At 41.3% G+C, this 20,299-nt stretch overlaps 1 protein-coding gene across 1 annotated transcript in view; it reads left to right on the forward strand.

Moving 5' to 3' along the window:
- The window catches only part of LOC135541643 (chromodomain-helicase-DNA-binding protein 6-like), a 29,814-nt gene extending 17,656 nt beyond the window's left edge, over positions 1-12,158 (forward strand). Inside the window, exons 4-6 of the mRNA XM_064967957.1 lie at positions 9,375-9,534; positions 11,597-11,746; positions 12,000-12,158. Coding sequence (XP_064824029.1) covers positions 9,375-9,534; positions 11,597-11,746; positions 12,000-12,158 — 469 coding nt within the window. The remainder of the gene's footprint in view (positions 1-9,374; positions 9,535-11,596; positions 11,747-11,999) is intronic.
- Positions 12,159-20,299: the final 8,141 nt, after the last annotated feature.

Here is a 20,299-nt window from a genome sequence, read left to right on the forward strand (position 1 = left end):
GTTGTGTTTGTCTAGTGCGGAATAATCCCATTAAAATAATTTAGGTGGGTTACAAGAAGTCAGAACCCCTGCTGTTACTCTGCTTTAACTCCTAACTCCTAACAAATTTGATTTTACTGTTTAATGGCTCCCCGCTTCACATTTCTCCCCAGCATTTCTAATAAAAAAGACATAATCGATGATTCATATGAAACTATTTTTGACAAAATTGCCGATTCATTGTAGTAGTTGGAATTTGGTTCAATCATGATGAATAGAATCATGTGGCTCAAAAATCATTTGTAAATCTCAAATTTAAGTTAGATTTTTTTCTGTACCTTTTTGTATTATGTAGCTGCAAAATTTGTTTTGTAGATATTTCATTTTGATTTGGGTATTGAATTTGTGGGACATTGCAACTCCATATGACTAAAACTATTTCCTGAAGAAAATGTGTATGCTTGCTTAATCTGTCAAAAAATATTTTTATTTAATTAGGCAAGTCAGTTAAGAACAAATTCTTATTTACAATGGCGGCCAAACCCGGACGACGCTGGGCCAATTGTGCGCCGCCCTATGGGACTCCCAATCACGGCCGGATGTGATGCAGTCTGGATTCGTACCAGGTACTGCAGTGACGCCTCTTGCACTGAGATGCAGTGTCTTAGACCACTGTGCCACTTTACCAACAAAACAGATGCGTGCGCAACTATGGGGCAAAACAGAGTTTACATGTCAACAATGTATATTAAAAACATACATTTTATACAATGAGCACTTGTTGTCTCTCAAATACATTGTTGGTTAACTAGCTAGCGAATTTGAGCCATATTAGCATTGACATGAAATCTGCCAAAACACAAAACAAGACATGGTATCAAGAACAAGATGAAACTAGCTTAAATGAGTCATTTACGATTCCTCACATGGCAGTTTCTTGTCATTGTTGGCAGTTTCTTGTCATTGTTGGCAACTATCGGGCTATCCAGAATCGAAACTCATGTACTTCTGCCCCAGTGACACGTGCATATCGTTTCCGTGATGTTGTCAGCTAACCCATCTATAGTAGTGGGAGATGTTAACCCTTTGACATGTACGAGTACACAGGTGTGATGATTTTACAGTGGTCCCTACTGCGTATGCTCAAACCGGTCTGATTAGAATGTCTAGTTATGATCGACGCAACAGTCAGTTGTACGCAGTTTATTTTTGGATGCAGATGTTAAGACTTTCACCGAAGTAGCAGCAGTATAATGCCATTCTAAATCCAAATCGGAAACTGTAGGCTACGTTAGTCCTGACAGAAACCATAATATGAATTGGATAATAGCAATTACTATAGGAAACTAAAATATAAATGCAACATGCAACTACTTCAACAATTTTCATATAAGGAAATCAGTCAATAAAAATTCATTAGGCCCTAATCCATGGATTTCACATGACTGGGCAGGGGCACAGCCATGGGGAGCCAGGCCCAGCCAGACAGAATTATTTTCTTTCCCCACAGAAGGGCTTCATTACAGACAAATACTCCTCAGTTTCATCAGCTGCACCAGTGGCTGGTCTCAGATGATCCAGCAGGTGAAGAAGCCAGGTGTGGATGTCCTGGGCTGGAGTGGTTACACTGGGTCTCCGGTTCTGAGACCGGTTGGACGAACTGCCAAATTCTCTAAAATGACTTGTGGCTGCTTATGAACACAATGTTCTCGCAACAGCTCTGGTGGATATTTATACAGTCAGCATGCCAATTGCACGCTCCTTCAACTTGAGAAATGTGGCATTGTGTTGTGACAACTGCACATTTAAGAGTGGCCTTTTTAGGGCCCCCAGCACAAGGTGCACCTCTAATGATCATGCTGTTTAATCAGCTTCTTGATATGCCTCACCTGTCAGGTGATTGGATTATCTTGGCAAAGGAGAAATACTCACTAACCGGGATGTGAAGAATGTGTAGATGGCGCCGACAGAGGGCTGCCTCGCATCTAGTTCTTAGGAAACTTTGCAGTATTTCGTTTTTGTATGTGTTTCTTACATTGTTAGCCCAGAAAATTGTACAGTGGTTCCTCCTTTAAAAGTTGCGAGCTTACACCACAGGACTTAGAGGTGGGGTGGCAGGTAGCCGAGTGGTTAGAGTGTTGGGCTTGTAACCGAAAGGTTGCAAGATCAAATCCCTGAGCTGACAAGGTAAAAATCTGTCATTCTGCCCCTGAACAGGCCATCATTGAAAATAAGAATTTGTTCTTAACTGACTTGCCTAGTTAAATAAAGGTAAAATAAAATAAAAATAAATACCCAGCTTCATTGCTCCAGACCACCACAAGGGGTGGAGTTGGATTGGAGTACTCATTATGCATTTTGGTCCCAAGATTGTTATATTACCAATCAGATTGAGTGGTTCCCATGACGTTCTTCAGCAAAGATGGCTGACAAAACCTTACGGGGGAAGCAAATGATCAGCTGGGCCTGCTATCTATCCTTTCACTCTCCTTCAAAAAATACAAGTGTTTGCCATTATCAACAGTGGCTCTGAGGCTAAAACAATATCCTACATAGTGTGGGATGACCGCACCTAAAATGACTGTTCAATCTAAAGCAGCAGATGTCATTTTCAGCATATGTCAATACAGCACAGAAAGTTTAACAGCAGACTGGTATTGTGGTTGTTCATTGTGTGATGGGAAATATGCAATATGCATACAAAATAAAATAGTGGGAGCAGGTACAGAGTATTTTTGCCGAGCAATGCAACAAAGCTGGATCATTCTGGCAATGATACCTGCACCATATATATGCAGCAAAGACTCCCTAACACTTCGCCATTGTACACGATGGCCCATTGCTTGGAGACTTCCTTTGACCATTCTAAAGCCCGGATGGGACTTCCTTGCCTTAATGGCCCTGACTTTCTGGTCTAACTCTTCATCTGACACATCAGAATAGCATTCTCTGGCAGACATATTGTATTCTCTCATCCTTCTGTTAGAAAATATCAACTTTGAAACAAATAGGACATGGCCTGTTTATGAGTTGCTGTGAAAGTTTAGATGAATTCAACTGAAAATGGCGAGCACAGGCGTTCGTAGCTAAATGTTTTTGGTTAGCTTGAGAATAATAATTGCATGATTTATCATTCTACGGTATGTATGTGTAATATAGTAGAATGTTATGAACCGACACTGAATCGTAGGAGCTAACCACTATCTCCTAAAGCGCCTTACGGCCAGATGACGAGCAGTTGCCATACCAGGCGGTGATGCTCTCTGGTGCAGCTGTAGCACTTTTTGATGATCTGGGGACCCATGCCAAATCTAGGAGCCAACTACTAGCTATGTAGAAGTTGGATGGAAGAATGTCCAGTGCTGCTTACCTGAGATGCCATCATCACGCAGTCCTTTGTAAGTGTATGCTATGACTTCCTTTGTGTCGGAAAGAAAGGCCGAACAGTATTGTTTGTAGCCAAACTGACACTCAAAAAATTGCCAAAATGGAGGGTGGTTAATAGCGAAATTAAATTGGAGTTTTGTTTTCAAATACATTTTTTTTCTCAATTTTTGCGGTATTAAAATGCATAAAGTTTTGTGCTCTTTTACAATTGATTTGATTGCAACATTATTTTTTACTTAAGCCTTTTTGCTTTCTGAACAATTATTTTTGTTTGAAAATAAAGTTTTAGTCTCTACAAAAATACATCAATTTGTTGCAAGTTGGGGAGGGGGGCTAATAGCTGAACAATAGAGTATTCAATCTCAATCAAATTCAAACACTGCATTTAAAAATGGTAAGGTGACTTGGGAATATGGAAGAATACAGAGTAGAAATTCCCTCCAAGGCAATCAAACAGGCAAAAATGTCAGTATAGAGACATTAGAGTCGCAATTCAATGGCTCAGACACGGGACGTATGTGGCAGGCTCTACACACGATCACTGACTACTAAAGGAAAACCAGCCGTGTCGCTGGACACTGACTTCTTGCTTCCGGATAAGCTTAACACGTTCTTTGCCCGCTTTGAGGATAACATTGTAACCGACGCAGCTTGTACCAAGGACTGTGGGCTCTCCTTCTTTGTGGCCGACGTGAGTTAGACATTTAACTTCTTGACGCTACCAATCCCTGTAGCGGGATAATTTTCGTCTGCAACCGCTGAATAGCATAGCGCAACAGTCAAATAATATTACTAGAAAATATTCAAAATCATGAAATCACAAGTGCAATATTTTGAAACACAGCTTAGTCTTTTGTTAATCACCCTATCGTCTCAGATTATGAAATTATGCTTTACACCGAAAGCAATCCAAGCATTAGCATTATGTACACTTAGCATCAGGAAGCTTGGTTACGAAAATCAGAAAAGCAATCACATTAACCGTTTACCTTTGATCTTCGGATGTATTCACTCACGAGACTCCCAGTTACACAGCAAATGTTCCTTTTGTTCCATAAAGATTATTTTTATACCCAAAATACCGATGTTTGTTTGTCGCGTTATGTTCAGAAATCCACAGGAAAGAGCGGTCACGACAACGCAGACGGAAATTCCAAATGGTCTTCATAATGTCCACAGAAACATATCAAACGTTTTTTGTAATCATTCCTCAGGTAGTTTTTAAAATATATATTCGATAATATATCAACCGTTTGTGTAGCTTTCTACATAACAGTGGGATGAGCGATGGCCGGTTTACTCAATTGCACACCAACTCACTCTGAGAGCCCCACCTCTCCACTTACGCAATGTGATCCTTCATGCTCATTTTTTAAAATAAAAGCCTGGAACTATGTATAAAGACTGACACCTTAGGGAAGCCACAGAAAAAGGAATCTGGTTGAGATCCCTTTAAATGGAGGACAGGCACGCATTGGAACACAGAGGTTTCAAAATAAGAGGCTCTTCCTGATTGGATTATCCTCAGGCTTTCGCCTGCAATATCAGTTCTGTTATACCCACAGACAATATTTTTACAGTTTTGTAAACTTGAGTGTTTTCTATCCTAATCTGTCAATTATATGCATATTCTAGCATCTGGTCATGAGAAATAGGCCGTTTACTTTGGGAACGTTATTCTTCCAAACATAAAAATAGTGCCCCCTAGCTTCGAGGTTAAATGTGTTAACGCTCATAAGGCTGCCAACCCAGATGTCATCCCTAGCTGCGTCCTCAGAACATGTACAGACCAGCTGGCTGTTGTGTTTACAGACATTCAATCGCTGCCTATCCCAGTCTGCTGTCCCAAAAATGCTTCAAGATCGCCCCCATTGTTACTGTAACCAAGAATGCAAAGGTAACGGAACTAAATGACTGTTGCCTTGTAGCACTCATCTCTGTCATCATGAAGTGCTTTGAGACTAGTCAAGGATCATATCACCGTCACCTTACCGGTCATCCTAGATCCACTTCAATTTGCTTACCGCTCCAATAGCTCCACAGACGATGCAGTCGCCATCACACTGCACACTGCCCTATGTAAGAATGCTGATAATTGACTACAGCTCAGCATTCGACACCATTGTACCCTCAACTCATCATTAAGCTTGAGTCCCTGGGTTTTGACCCTGGACTTCCTGACGGGCCGCCCCCAGGTGGTGAAGGTAGGAAACATCTCCACTCCGCTGATCCTCAGCACTGGGGCCCCACAAGGGTGCGTTGTCAGCCCCCTCCTCTACTCCCTGTTCACCCACGACTGCATGGCCATGCATTCCTCCAACTCAATCAGTTTGCAGACGACACAACAGTGGTAGGCTTGATTATCAACAACGATGAAACGGCCTACAGGAGGAGTTGAGGGCCCTCGAATGTGGTGTCAGGAAAATAACCTCCCACTCAATGTCAGCAAAACAGAGATGATCGTGGACTTCAGGAACCGCAAAGGTAGCACCCCCCCAATCCACATCAACGGGACAGAAGTGGAGAAGGTGAAGTTTTTATAATAAATAAAAAAGAAAAAAAGTTCCTCGACGTACACATCAATGACAAACTCAAATGGTCCACCTACATAGACGGAGTGCTGAAGGCACAACAGCGCCTCTTCAACCTCAGGAGGCTGAAAAAATATGGCTCATCACTGAAAACCCTCACTAACTTTTACAGGTATACAATCAAGCGCATCCTATCGGGCTATATCACCGCCTGGTACGGCAACTGCACTGCCTACAACCGCAGGGCTCTCCAGTTGGTGGTGCGGTCTGCACAACGCATCACCGGGGGCAAACTACCTGCCCTTCAGGACACCTACACCACCCGATGTCACAGGAAGGCCAAAAAGATCATCAAGGACAACAACCAACCGAGCCATTGCCTGTTCACCCCACTATCATCCAGAAGGCGAGGTCAGTACAGGTGCATCAAAGCTGGGGTCGAGAGACTGAAAAACAGCTTCTATCTCAAGGCCATCAGATTTGATCAACAGCCATCACTAGCACAGAGGCGGCTGCCTACCTACAGACTTGATATCATTGACCACTTTAATAAATGGAACACTAGTCACTTTAATGTTTACATGTCTCGCATGACTTCTCATGTATATACTGTATCCTATCTATTGCATCTTTGCCGCTCTGTCACTGCTCATCCATGTATTTATATATTCTTATCGCATTCCTTTACTAGATTGTGTGTGTATTACGTATTGTTGAATTGTTAATACTGCTCCACTGTTGAATCTAGAAGCATAAGCATTTCGCTACACTAGCAATAACCTCTGCTAACCATGTGTATGTGACCAATAAAATTTGATTTCAAGACCTGGTACAGGTGCATCAAAGCTGGGAAAAAGACAGAGGTTTCAGTCTCAAGGCCATCACTGTTAAATAGCCATCACTAGCACGAGAGGCTGTTGCCTATATACAGACTTGAAAACATTGGCCACTTTAATGTTGACATGTCTTTCATTACTCAGCTCATGTGTATATACTATTCTACTGTATCTTAGTCTATGTCGCTCTGACATTGCTCGTCTATATATTTATATATTATTAATTCCATTTCTTACTTAGATTTGTGTTTTATTGGGTGTATGTGAAATTTAGATATTGCTGCACTGTCGGAACTAGAAGCACAAGCATTTTGCTACACCAGCAATAACATCTGCTGAACACGTGTATGTGACTAATAAAATTTGATTTGTGCACAACTTGAACCTTTTTGTGCCAAATATTTTCTGGGTCTTTTTATTTCAGCTCATGAAACATAGGATCAACATTCTACATGTTGCATTTTTGTTCAGTGTAGATAATTAGCAAGTAGCGTTCCTTGGTTTGAGGGCAGCGCTGGTTAACTGTCCTAACAGTTGCACAGATAAAAAAAAAAAAAAAAAAAAAAAAAAAAAAACTCTTGCTGGGTTACATAATTGAAACTCATGTGAGAAAGTTAAATGTAGAATTCAAGCTAAATAGAATATATATATATATACTACTATATGTAGACTACAATCAATTAGAAAAAATGGCAGATCTATGTCTCTGATTTAATGAACTGTGCCTAAAAGTCAGTTGGGACAGGCTTTCAAAGGTGCTAGCCAACTAATGACCCTGACCAGGACTTATACTGTGGTCCCTGTGACTGTCATTCTAAAATGTATTGGTAAAGTCAGTACAGAACCTTGTTAAGGTTGGGTTTAAAAAAATAAATGAATAAATAAATTGCTCACTTGCCTCACTTTTCAAAAATTGAAATATGTTGAACAAGTAAATCAACTTTGTATGGCTTTAGTTAGAGATGTTTAGATTTTTTTCCCCAAAGGTGAGATTTCCCAAGTTGCACCATGTCATTGAACCTTTGTTATGGGATCTAGGGAGATATTCGTTCGGTGCTAATATCTAGACCACAGAATTTTGCTATTTGGCATTTCAGTAACGGAGTAGGAGGCATTTTCTTCATCGCTCTGCAGAACGGGTGGATTTGAGATGAAAACTGGGGAACCTTTTTAAACCTCTGCGTTCCCCAAAAAAGGACGTTAGAAAATAAACATTGCCATGAAAAAAAACATTGCCCACTTATTCAGAAAGTATTCAGACCTTGACTTTTCCCACATTTTGTTATGTTACAGCCTTATTCTAAAATGGGTTAAATAATTGTTTTCCTCAATCTACACAAAGCACCACTTTTGCAAATCTATAAAATAAACCTTATTTACAAAAGTATTCAGACCCTTTGCTTTGAGACTCAAAATTGCGATCAGGTGCATCCTGTTTCCATTGATCATCCTTGGTTTCTACAACTTGATTGAAGTTCACCTCTGGTAAATTCAATTGATTGGACAAGATTTAGAAAGGTACACACCTGTCTATATAAGGGCCCATGCATGTCAGAGCAAAAACCAAGCCAAGAGATCGAAGGAATTTTCCGTAGTCCTCCAAGACCGGATTGTTTTGCGGCACAGATCTGGGGACGTTTACAAAAACATTTCTGTGGTATTGACTGTCCCCTAAAACAGTGGCCTCCATCATTCTTAAGAAGAAGTTTGGAACCACCAAGACTCTTCCTAGAGCTGGCTGCCCAATGGTCACTCTGACAGAGCTCCAGAGTTCCTCTGTGGAGATGGTTGTCCTTCTGGAAGTTTCTCCCACCAATCAGGCCTTGATGGTAGTGGCCAGAAGGAAGCCACTCTTCAGTAAAAGGCACATGACCGTCCACTTGGAGTTTTTCAAAAGGCACCTAAAGGACTCCCAGACCATGAGAAATAAGATTATCTGGTCTGATGAAACCAAGCTTGAACGCTTTGGCCTGAATGCCGTGTCACTTCCGGAGGAAACCTGGCACCATCCTTATGGTGAAGCATGATGGTGGCAGCATCATGCTGTGGGGATGTTCTTCAGGGACTGGGAGACCAGTCAGGATCGGGGAAAGATGAACTAAGCAAAGTACAGAGAGATCAGTGATAACCTGCCCCAGAGCGCTCTGAACCTCAGACTGGGGCAAAGGTTCACCTTCCAACAGGGCAACCCTAAGCACACAGCCACAACAACGCAGGAGTGGCTTCGGGTCAAGTCTCTGAATGTCTTTGAGTGGCCCAGCCCGGATACTTAGTCAGAATACTTATGTAAATGTGCTAAGTTTATTTTGAATACATTTGCAAAAATTTCAACCAGTTTTTGCTTTGTCATTATAGGGTATTGTGTGTAGCTGGGGGGGGGGGACTAATACATTTTATTTATATATATATATATAAGGCTGTAACGTAACAATGTGGAGAAAGTCAAGGTGTCTGAATACTTTCCGAATGCACTGTATCTAGCTTTTGTATTCTCTGCTAGTATACCTGCTGAGATGTGAGGTGGCAAGGTGATAAACGCACAATGCCGCCATGTGACCCCTCTGGTCAGTTGAGTGCAGATTACGAACACTCCCTGGTGGACTTCTGTTTCTATGGTGCCACTCCTGCTGTGTCTCTACAGAGAGCAAGTCTTCCAAGGGCCGGTCCCAGCGGAGAAGAAGAAAAAGGGCAAGCGGAAAAGCGAGGCAGTTGTCCAGGAGGCTGGGGAGAGAGATGATGTGGCCTTCCTGTCCACGCTGGCCATCAGGGGAGAGGAGAGCATTGATCCCCTCGACAACACGGTGAGAAACAGACTGACAGGTTGGGGCAAGAGCAGACTGAGTGACACTTGCTTCTCTAAAGCCTCCTTGCAGTCTTTTGATTACATTTTTTATCACTGTGTCTAATAAATCACTGTTTATTTCATGAAACTAACTCAGTATTTTTCTCACTTATTTCCCTGATCTTCTTTTTGCCATTGAAACGCTCAGTCTAATCTTGTGGGCGTGTTGATACAAATTTGAAATATATTTCCATACACAGCCCTGATTGGCAGATAGGATTGTCTAGACTCTAGCAAATCAAAGTATTAGCCGTCCCAGCCCATGGTTTGTTGACAAATACATATTTTTTGCCTATTTTTGTTTAGTGTATTTTGAAAATAAGAATTTGTTCTTAACTGACATGCCTAGTTAAATAAAGGTTTAAAAATAAAATGGATACACATGCAAGAAAAATTACTGGTTATTTGGTCAGAATAATCAGATTATGATGTCATGCTCTGGGCCAAAACCTGAAAAGGATGAGTTCCAGGCAAAGAACAAAAAAAAAGCAATGTTTATAATTTCACAATTCCAGTGTTGGTTCGAGCTCCTAATGTGGAAACACCATTACAAAACAGGAAATCAAGATTTTGACCCCACTAATCAGGGGTTCAGCGGTGACGCTGGTGAAACCCTATTTGCTGCCGTTCATTATTACTCCAGTTCTGCCAATTTGGTTAACAAAAATGCATGTTTGTGTGCGCAGTACCAGTCAAAAGTTTGGACACCTGCTCATTCAAAGGTTTTTCTTTATTTTTACTATTTTCTACATTGTAGAATAATAGTGAAGACATCAACTATGAACTAACACACAGTCTTAAACATCAATATGTTTTCTTCAAAGTAGCCACCCTTTGCCTTGATGACAGCTTTTGTACACTCATGGCATTCTCTCAACCAGCTTCACATGGAATGCTTTTCCATAAGTCTTGAAGGAGTTCCCACATATGCTGAACATTTGTTGGCTGCTTTTCCTTCACTCTGCGGTCCAACTCATCCAAAACCATCTCAATTGCGTTGAGGTCAGGTGATTGTGGAGGCCAGGTCATTTGATGCAGCACTCATCACTCTCCTTCCTGGTCAAATAGCTCTTACACTGCCTGGAGGTGAGGTGGGTCATTGTCCTGTGGAAAAACAAGTGATAGTCCCACTAAGCGCAAACCAGATTGGATGGCATATCGCTGCAGAATGCTGTGGTAGCCATGCTGGGTAAGCACCACACATGCGGAGACCATCCGTTCACCTACTCTGCGTCTCACAAAGACATGGCGGTTGGAACCAAAAATCTCACATTTGGACTCATCAGACCAAAATACAATTTCTACCAGTTTAATGTCCGTTGCTTGTGTTTCTTGGCCCATGTAAGTCTCTTCTTCTTATTGGTGTCCATTAGTAGAGGTTTCTTTACAACAATTTCACGCAGTTTCCTCTGAACAGTTGATGTTGAGATGTCTGTAGCATTTATTTGGGCTGCAATTTCTGAGGCTGGGAACTCTAATGAACTTATCTTCTGCAGCAGAGGTAACGCTGGGTCTTCCTTTCCTGTGGTTGTTCTCATGAAAGCCAGTTTAACCATAGCGCTTGATGTTTTTTTTGCGACTGCACTTAAAGAAACTTTCAAAGTTCTTGAAATTTTCCACATTGACTGACCTTCATGCCTTAAAGCAATGATGGACTGTCATTTCTCTTCGCTCACTTGAGCTGTTCTTGCCATAATATGGACTTGGTATTTTACCAAATAGGGCTATATTCTGATTGGCTCAAAGAAAAAACCCTTCAAGTGCAATCGCAAAAACCATTGAGCGCTATGATGAAACTGGCTCTCATGAAGACCACCACAGGAAAGGAAAACTGTTTTTTTTTGGTTACTACATGGTTCCATATGTGTTATTTCATAGTTTTTATTTCTTCACTGTTATTCTACAATGTAGAAAATAAAGAAAAACCCTTGAATGAGTAGGTGTCAACTTTTGACCTGGTACTCTATGTGCAGTAGCTAATGCTTGACATGAAGGCACTTAGTGTAAACTCTCTCTCATAGAAGCGTCGCTCGGGGCGACAGGTGAAGCGCAGGAAGTACAATGAGGACCTGGACTTCAAGGTGGTGGATGACGATGGGGAGACTATTGCCGTGCTGGGGACGGGCCGTATCCCTGCCCTCAACGCTGCCACTCTCACTTGGCAGGCTGAGGTAACCATCTCGTTCTTTATCTTTGGCCATGTCCGAATATTCATACTAATAGGTATGCGATAGTAGAATGTTTTATTTGGAGGCTTCCGGGTATTATGTATTGGCTTCCGGTTTAATATGTGGGAGTAACGTGAGGTAGCTCCTGTACTTTTCACTACTAGTAGGATTTACTATTTCTAACGTCGAACGCAACTTCTTACTCAAATGGCTCACAACTCACAAAGACCGTCTGAACGAAAACTCTCTGCTGGAGATGACTAAGATTGCGCCACCTATGGCGGAGATGACTAAGATGTCTGACAACCCTGCACCAGGCCTACCTGCCGACTTGGGCAAAGTACACATCATGATGGTCTCAGAACTCAAAGGGACAATAGACACTGTTTGGGTCCTGATATCAGCTCTACTCTAGGTGGCGTTCGCAAGACCATCGATGGCCATGGCCAACGGATCATGAATGGCGAACAGCGTCTGTCGGGCTACAATGACAGAATTGTTGCCCTGGAGGAAAGGTACACGTTGCTGGAGAACAAAAACAAGTTTCTCACCGACACCATAGACAAGTCTCACTGTTCACATTACAGTTCATAAATATTGAAGACAGATCTAATGTCGTTAAATTCATGTCTGAAAGTTTCAGAGGTCCTGGGGCAAGAAGTTAGGCTGACGGCTAATAGGCTGACGGCTAAGCCAAGGTCGACGATTGTTCATTTCCACTACTATCAAGAATGTTTATATAATGACTAAATCAGTCAGCTGTTATTATTTTTTAAAGATTTCTACCCCCATGTCCCGCCAAACCGTGCTTCTTAACACCTGCTCGCTTAACCCGGAAGCCAGCTGCACTGTGTCAGAAGAAGTACCGTTCAACTGACAACCGAAGTGAGCTTGCATGCGCCCGGCCCGCCACAAGGAGTTGTTAGAGCGCGTGGAGCCGAGTAAACCCTCCCTTTATCTGGACGACGCTGGGAGAATTGTGCGGCACCCTATGGGACTGGGATCGAACCCCAGGCTGTAGTGACACTGCAACACTGAGATGCAGTGCCTTAGACCGCTGCGCCACTCTGGAAGCTTTTTTAAGGCCGTTCTTTCAAATAAGATTACATTAGAGGACATTAAACATCAAGTAATTCTTACATTCGAATAGGTGATCACTTCAACGTATTTTTTTAATTGATTGCGCTACCATGTTGATTCTCTACACATTCTAATATTCCTCTTCCTACAGTGCATTCGGAAAGTATTCAGACCCCTTGGCTTTTTCCACATTTTGTTACGTTACAGCCTTAATCTAAAAATGGATTAAATAAAACATTTTCCTCATCGGTCTACACATAATGCCCCATAATATCAAAGCAAACAGGTTTAGATGTTTTTGCAAATGTATTTAAAAATAGAAAAAATAAATACCTTATTTACATAAGTATTCAGACCCTTTGCTATGAGACTCGAAATTGAGCTCAGATGCATCCTGTTTCCATTGATCATTTTTGATGTTTCTTCAACTTGATTGGAGTCCACCTGTGGTAAATTCAATTGACTGGACATGAGTTGGAAAAGGCACACACCTGTCTATAAGGTCCCACAGTTGATGGTGCATGTCAGAGAAAAAAAATCAGGCCATGAGGTCGAAGGAATTGTACAAAGCTCCGAGACGACAAGATTGTCGAGGCACAGATCTGGGGAAAGGTACCAAAACATTTCTGTAGCGTTGAAGGTCCCCAAAAACACATTGACCTCCATCATTCTTAAATGGAAGAAGTTTGGAACCACCAAGACTCTTCCTAGAGCTGGCCACCCGGCCAAACAGAGCATTCGGGGAGAAGGGCCTTGATCAGGGAGGAGACCAAGAACCCAATGGTCACTCTGACTGAGCTTCAGAGTTCCTCTGTGGAGATGGGAGAACCGTCCAAAAGGACTACCATCTCTGCAGCACTCCACCAATCAGTCCTTTATGGTAGAGTGGCTAGACGGAAGTCAGTCCTCAGTAAAAGGCAGGACAGCCCGCTTGGAGTTTGCCAAAAGACCTGAAAACAACTGTGCAGCAACGCTCCCCATCCAACCTGACAGAGCTTGAGAGGATCTGCAGAGAAGAATGGGAGAAACTCCCCAAATACAGGTGTGCCATGCTTGTAGCGTCATACCCAAGAAGACTCGATGCTGTAATCCCTGCCAAAGGTTCTTCAACAATGTACTGTGTAAAGCATCTGAATACGTATGTGTTTTAGTTTTTTTTTCTACATTTGCAATATCTAAAAACTTTGTCATTATGGAGTATTGCGTGTAGATTCAAATATCAAATAAATAACATTTATTTATATAGCCCTTCATACATCAGCTGATATCTCAAAGTGCTATACAGAAACCCAGCCTAAAACCCCAAACAGCAAGCAATGCAGGTGTAGAAGCACGGTGGCTAGGAAAAACTCCCTAGAAAGGCCAAAACCTAGGAAGAAACCTAGAGAGGAACCAGGCTATGTAGGTTGGCCAGTCCTCTTCTGGCTGTGCCGGGTGGAGATTATAACAGAACATGGCCAAGAGGTTCAAATGTTCATAAATTACCAGCATGGTCAAATAATAATAATCACAGGTAGAACAGTTGAAACTGGAGGTGGACTGGGGACAGCAAGGAGTCATCATGTCAGGTAGTTCCGAGGCATGGTCCTAGGGCTCAGGTCCTCCGAGAGAGAGAAAGAGAGAATTAGAGAGAGCATACTTAAATTCACACAGGACAACGGATAGGACAGGAGAAGTACTCCAGATATAACAAACAGACAGGAAAATCATATCAGTGACTCAACCCACTCAAGTGACGCACCCCTCCTAGGGACGGTATGAAAGAGCCCTAGTAAACCAGTGACTCAGCCCCTGTAATAGGGTTAGTGGCACAGAATCCCAGTGGAAAGAGGGGAACCGGCCAGGCAGAGACAGCAAGGGCGGTTCGTTGCTCCAGAGCCTTTCAGTTCACCTTCACACTCCTGGGCAGACTACACTCGATCATTAGACAAACTGAAGAGATGAGTCTTCAGTAAAGAGGTTGAGACAGAGTTTGCGTCTCTCACATGGGTAGGCAGACCATTCCATAAAAATGGAGCTCTATAGGAGAAAGCCCTGCCTCCAGCTGTTTGCTTAGAAATTCTAGGGACAATTAAGAGGCCTGCGTCTTGTGACCATAGCGTACGTGTAGGTATGTACTGCAGAACCAAATCAGGGATTGAAGGAAACAAATATTTGAATTCTACAGGCGAATGACTGGCCAACCATCAGTGAGCTGAAGCGCAGCTGGGTCATTCAGCAGGAAAATTATCCAAAACACAACACTGAGTCTACATGAAAGTGGTTAAAAATAAATACAATTGAAGTTTTGGAATGGAATGGAAACGAGCGGTTTGTACTTGAAAACACACATTTTGCTGAGTTGAAGCATTTCTGCATGCAAGAGGGAGGCAAAAATCCTCAATGGTGATGTGAGAGACTGATAAACAACTACAGGAAGCGTTTGGTTGCAGTCATTGCAGCTCAAGGTGGCAAGAGTTATAGAGTGTAAGGGGGCAATTACTTTTTCACAAAGGGGAATTGGGTGTTGTGTAACCTTTTGTTAATTAATCAAATAAGTATCCTTTTTTTATTTGTAAATCCCGGTTCTTTAACTAATATAAGGATTTGGTTGAAGATCTGTAACATACAGTATAAAAAATATGCAAAAATTGAGAATCAGCAAATACTTTTTCACGGTACTGTATATAACATGATTCATTCTAATCATATTAACATCAATATTAATTATATAGCTGATAACTGATAATAATGGTAATAATCTCAACAATATAATACATTTGTAATAAAACAAATTTAGATGTGACTCACCACCTGGATTCGGTTTTATGTAGCAACATTTGAAATTGTTTTTTTTACATTGGCAAAAAGTACTCAGCTACAAAATGGTATATCATACACTGCATTTTTGAAGAACAATGGGAAAGTAATTCTGCTTGATACTTCAGTAATTTTCTATTAAGGTAAAAGTCACCCAGTATAATACTAATTGAGTAAAAGTATTTGGTTTTAAAAATACTTAAGTAAATGGAATTGCTAAAATGTACTTGAGTATCAAAGTATAAATCATTTCAAATTCCTCAAACCAGATGGACCCATTTTTTTATATTTTTTTTGATGGATAGCCAGGGACACACTCACACTCAGAAATAATTTACAAACGAAGCATTTGTGATTAGTGAGTCTGGTATGTTACAACCTCACAGATCAATATTAATTTTATAAACAGTTGAAGTCGGAAGTTTTCATTTTTTCACAATTCCGGACATTTAATCCCAGTAAAAATTCCCTGTCTTAGGTCAGTGAGGATCACCACTTTATTTTAAGAATGTAAAATATCAGAATAATAGCAGAGAATGATTTATTTCAGCTTTTATTTCTTTCATCACATTCCCAGTGGGTCAGAAGTTTACATGCGCTCAATTAGTATTTGGTAGCATTGCCTTTAAATTTCTTTAACTTAGGTCAAACATTTTGGGTAGCCTTCCACAAGCTTGCTACAACAAGTTGGGTGAATTTTGGCCCATTCCTCAGGTTTGTCGGCCTCCTTGCTCACAGATGCTTTTTCAGTTTTACCCACAAATATTTTATAGGATTGAGTTCAGGGCTTTGTGATGGCCATTCCAATACCTTGACTTTGTTGTCCTTAAGTCATTTTGCCATAACTTTGGAAGTATGCTTGTCCATTTGGAAGACCAATTTGCGACCAAGCTTTAACTTCCTGACTGATGTCTTGAGATGTTGCTTCAATATATCCACATAATTGTCCTCATGATGCCATCTATTTTGTGAAGTGCACCAGTCCGTCCTGCAGCAAAGCTTCCTCACAACATGATGCTGCTTCCCCGAGCTTCACGGTTGGGATGGTGTTCTTTGGCTTGCAAGCGCCCCCTTTTTCCTCCAAACATAACGATGGTCATTATTGCCAAACAGTTCTATTTTTGTTTTATCAGACCAGAGGACATTTCTCCAAAAAGTACAATCTTTGTCCCCATGTGCAGCTGCAAACCGTAGTCTGGCTTTTTTTATGGCAGTTTTGGAGCAGTGGCTTCTTGTTGAGCGGCCTTTCAGGTTATGTCGATGTAGGACTCGTTTTACTGTGTATAGAGATACTTTTGTACCTGTTTCCTCCAGCATCTTTACAAGGTCCTTTGCTGCTTTTCTGGGATTGATTTACGCTTTTCGCACCAAAGTATGTTCATCTCTAGAAGACAACACATCTCCTTCCTGAGCAGTATGATGACTGCTTGGTCCCATAATGTTTGTACTTGCGTACTATTGTTTGTACAGATGAACATGGTACCTTCAGGCGTTTGGAAATTGCTCCCGAGGATGAACCAGACTTGTGGAGGTCTACAATTTTATTTTCTGAAGTTTTGGCTGATTTCTTTTGATTTTCCCATGATGTCAAGCAAAGAGGCACCGAGTTTGAAGATAGGCCTTGAAATACATTCACAGGTACACCTCCAATTGACTCAAATTATGTCAATTAGCCTATCAGTAGCTTCTAAAGCTATGACATCATTTTCTGGAATTTTCCAAGCTGTTTAAAGGTACAGGCAACTTAGTGTATGTAAACTTCTGACCCACTGGAATTGTGATACAGTGCATTTTAAGTGAAATAATCTGTAAACAATTGGTGGAAATGTTACTTGTCATGCACAAAGTAGATATCCTAACCGACTTACCAAAACCTATAGTTTGTTAACAAGAAATGCATGGAGTGGTTGAAAAACAAGTTTAATGACTCCAACCTAAGTGTATGTAATCTTCCCGACTTCAACTGTATCAATATTTTGTTAAGTCTTGCTAAGTGATTGGGTCTCTACAGAAGGTGTAAACAGGACAGCCAAATGGTTACTTGCATAGTAGCAATATCAGATGTGGTGTCAATATAAATAAAATATACAGTATGTACACTATCAATAACGATATTGAAAGACGTCGTAGTTGTATACATACAGACAATAATACAGTATATATTGTATGTTTGTTTATTCCATGTGTTTTATTTTAATTTTATTTCACCTTTATTTAACCAGGTAGGCTAGTTGAGAACAAGTTCTCATTTGCAACTGAGACCTGGCCAAAAGAGCATAGCAGTGTGAACAGACAACACAGAGTTACACATGGAGTAAACAATTAACAAGTCAATAACACAGTAGAAAAAAAAGAGTCTATATACATTGTGTGCAAAAGGCATGTGGAGGTAGGCGAATAATTACAATTTTGCAGATTAACACTGGAGTGATAAATGATCAGATGGTCATGTAGAGGTAGAGATATTGGTGTGCAAAAGAGCAGAAAAGTAAATAAATATAAACAGTATGTGGATGAGGTAGGTAAAATTGGGTGGGCTATTTACCGATAGACTATGTACAGCTGCAGCGATCAGTTAGCTGCTCAGATAACAGATGTTTGAAGTTGGTGAGAGAGATAAGTCTCCAACTTCAGCGATTTTTGCAATTCGTTCCAGTCACAGGCAGCAGAGAACGTGAACAAAAGGTGGCCAAATGAGGTGTTGGCTTTAGGGATGATCAGTGAGATACACCTCCTGGAGCGTGCGTGCTACGAGTGGGTGTTGCCATTGTGACCAGTGAACTGAGATAAGGCGGAGCTTTACCTAGCATGGACTTGTAGATGACCTGGAGCCAGTGGGTCTGGTGACGAATATGTAGCGAGGGCCAGCCGACAAGAGCATACAGGTCGCAGTGGTGGGTGGTATAAGGTAACAAAACGGATGGCACTGTGATAAACTGCATCCAGTTTGCTGAGTAGAGTATTGGAAGCTAATTTGTAGATGACATCGTCGAGGATCGGTAGGATAGTCAGTTTTACTAGGGTGAGTTTGGCGGCGTGAGTGAAGGAGGCTTTGTTACGGAATAGAAAGCCAACTCTAGATTTGATTTTAGATTGGAGATGTTTGATATGAGTCTGGAAGGAGAGTTTACAGTCTAGCCAGACACCTAGGTACTTATAGATGTGTCACTCTGTGTTGTTGTATGTGTCTAACTGCTTTGCTTTATCTTGGCCAGGTTGCAGTTGTAAATGAGAACTTGTTCTCAACTAGCCTACCTGGTAAACCTCTCTTGGGTAGGGGGCAGTATTTTGAAGTCCAAAAAGCGAGCTAAAAGTAAAAGCTAGGATATGCATATAATTGGTAGATTTGGATAGAAAACACTCTAAATTTTCTAAAACTGTGGTCTGTGAGTATAACAGAACTGATTTGGCAGGCGAAACTCCGAGGACAAACCATCCCGAAAACAAGAATTTCATCCTACCACTATTTTCAATGCCTATCACTTTTATTATAATGCAAAGTCCTCCCAGATTGCAGTTCCTAGGGCTTCCACTAGATGTCAACAATCCTTAGAAAGAGTTTCAGGCTGGTTTTTGGAAAAATGAGCCAGAAATGGTAGTTTTTCTAGGTGGCTTCCATTTTGGCTGTAGTGTTTCCAAGCATGTGGAAGAGAGTGCCTTCTTTGGTATTTTTCTGCGGTAAAGACAATAACGATTCTCTGTCTTAAATTGTATCGTTTATGCAATTATTAGGGTACGTAAGGTTTGATTATTAACGTTATTTGACTTGTTTGGAAAAGTTTATTGGTAACGTTTGGGATTCATTTTGTATGCATTTTGATGGAGGGAAACTGGGTGGATTATTGACTGAAGCATGCCAGCTAAACTGAGTTTTTATGGATATAAAAGAAGGACATTATCGAACAAAAGGACCATTTGTGATGTAACTGGGACCTTTTGGAGTGCCCACACAAGAAGATCATCAAAGTTAAGGCGTTTTTTTATATCGCTATTTCTGACTTTTGTGTCGCACCTGCCTGGTTGAAATATGTTTTTCATGTGTTTGTATGCAGGGCGCTGTCCCCAGATAATCGCATGGTTTGCTTTCGCCGTAAAGCCTTTTTGAAATCTGACACAGCGGCTGGATTAACAAGAAGTTCATCTTTATTTTGATGTATTACCCTTGTGATTTTATGAAAGTTAAATATTTATAATACTGTAGTTTGTATTTCGTGCTCTGCAATTTCCCTGGATGTTGGCCAGGTGGGATACTACCGTCCCACCTGCCCATAAGAATTTAAATAAAGGTAAAAAAAATAAATAAAAGCAATCAGGGGTGAAGTGGCTGAGCAGCAGGATAAATAACAACGTATGGTGTGTGTGAGTGTTTCTTAAGAGAGAGTAATTTGAATAGAGGCAGTGCATGTAGTGCTGATGACTGGTCAGTCCGAACCACGCATGAACAAGGGAATATGTGTTCGGAGAGCCTGTTTCTGTCCTGCCCATGATTTTGGTGCAGGGCATGTGAAGTCCATAGCCACTTTGGCGCAAAACTCTCTGATCTTCTCAAAAAGATGAGTTTGTCTAGCTGTGTCCAGTCCAGGTGGTGTTTGTACAGGCAGACCCATCTATGGGAGGAAGGATGTCAGTGTTACGCAGCAGCTGAATCCTGGTCCAGACTGAGTCTGAACGCTCCTT

The sequence above is a fragment of the Oncorhynchus masou genome, chromosome 6, assembly GCF_036934945.1.
Source record: "Oncorhynchus masou masou isolate Uvic2021 chromosome 6, UVic_Omas_1.1, whole genome shotgun sequence".
Lineage (NCBI taxonomy): Eukaryota > Metazoa > Chordata > Actinopteri > Salmoniformes > Salmonidae > Oncorhynchus > Oncorhynchus masou.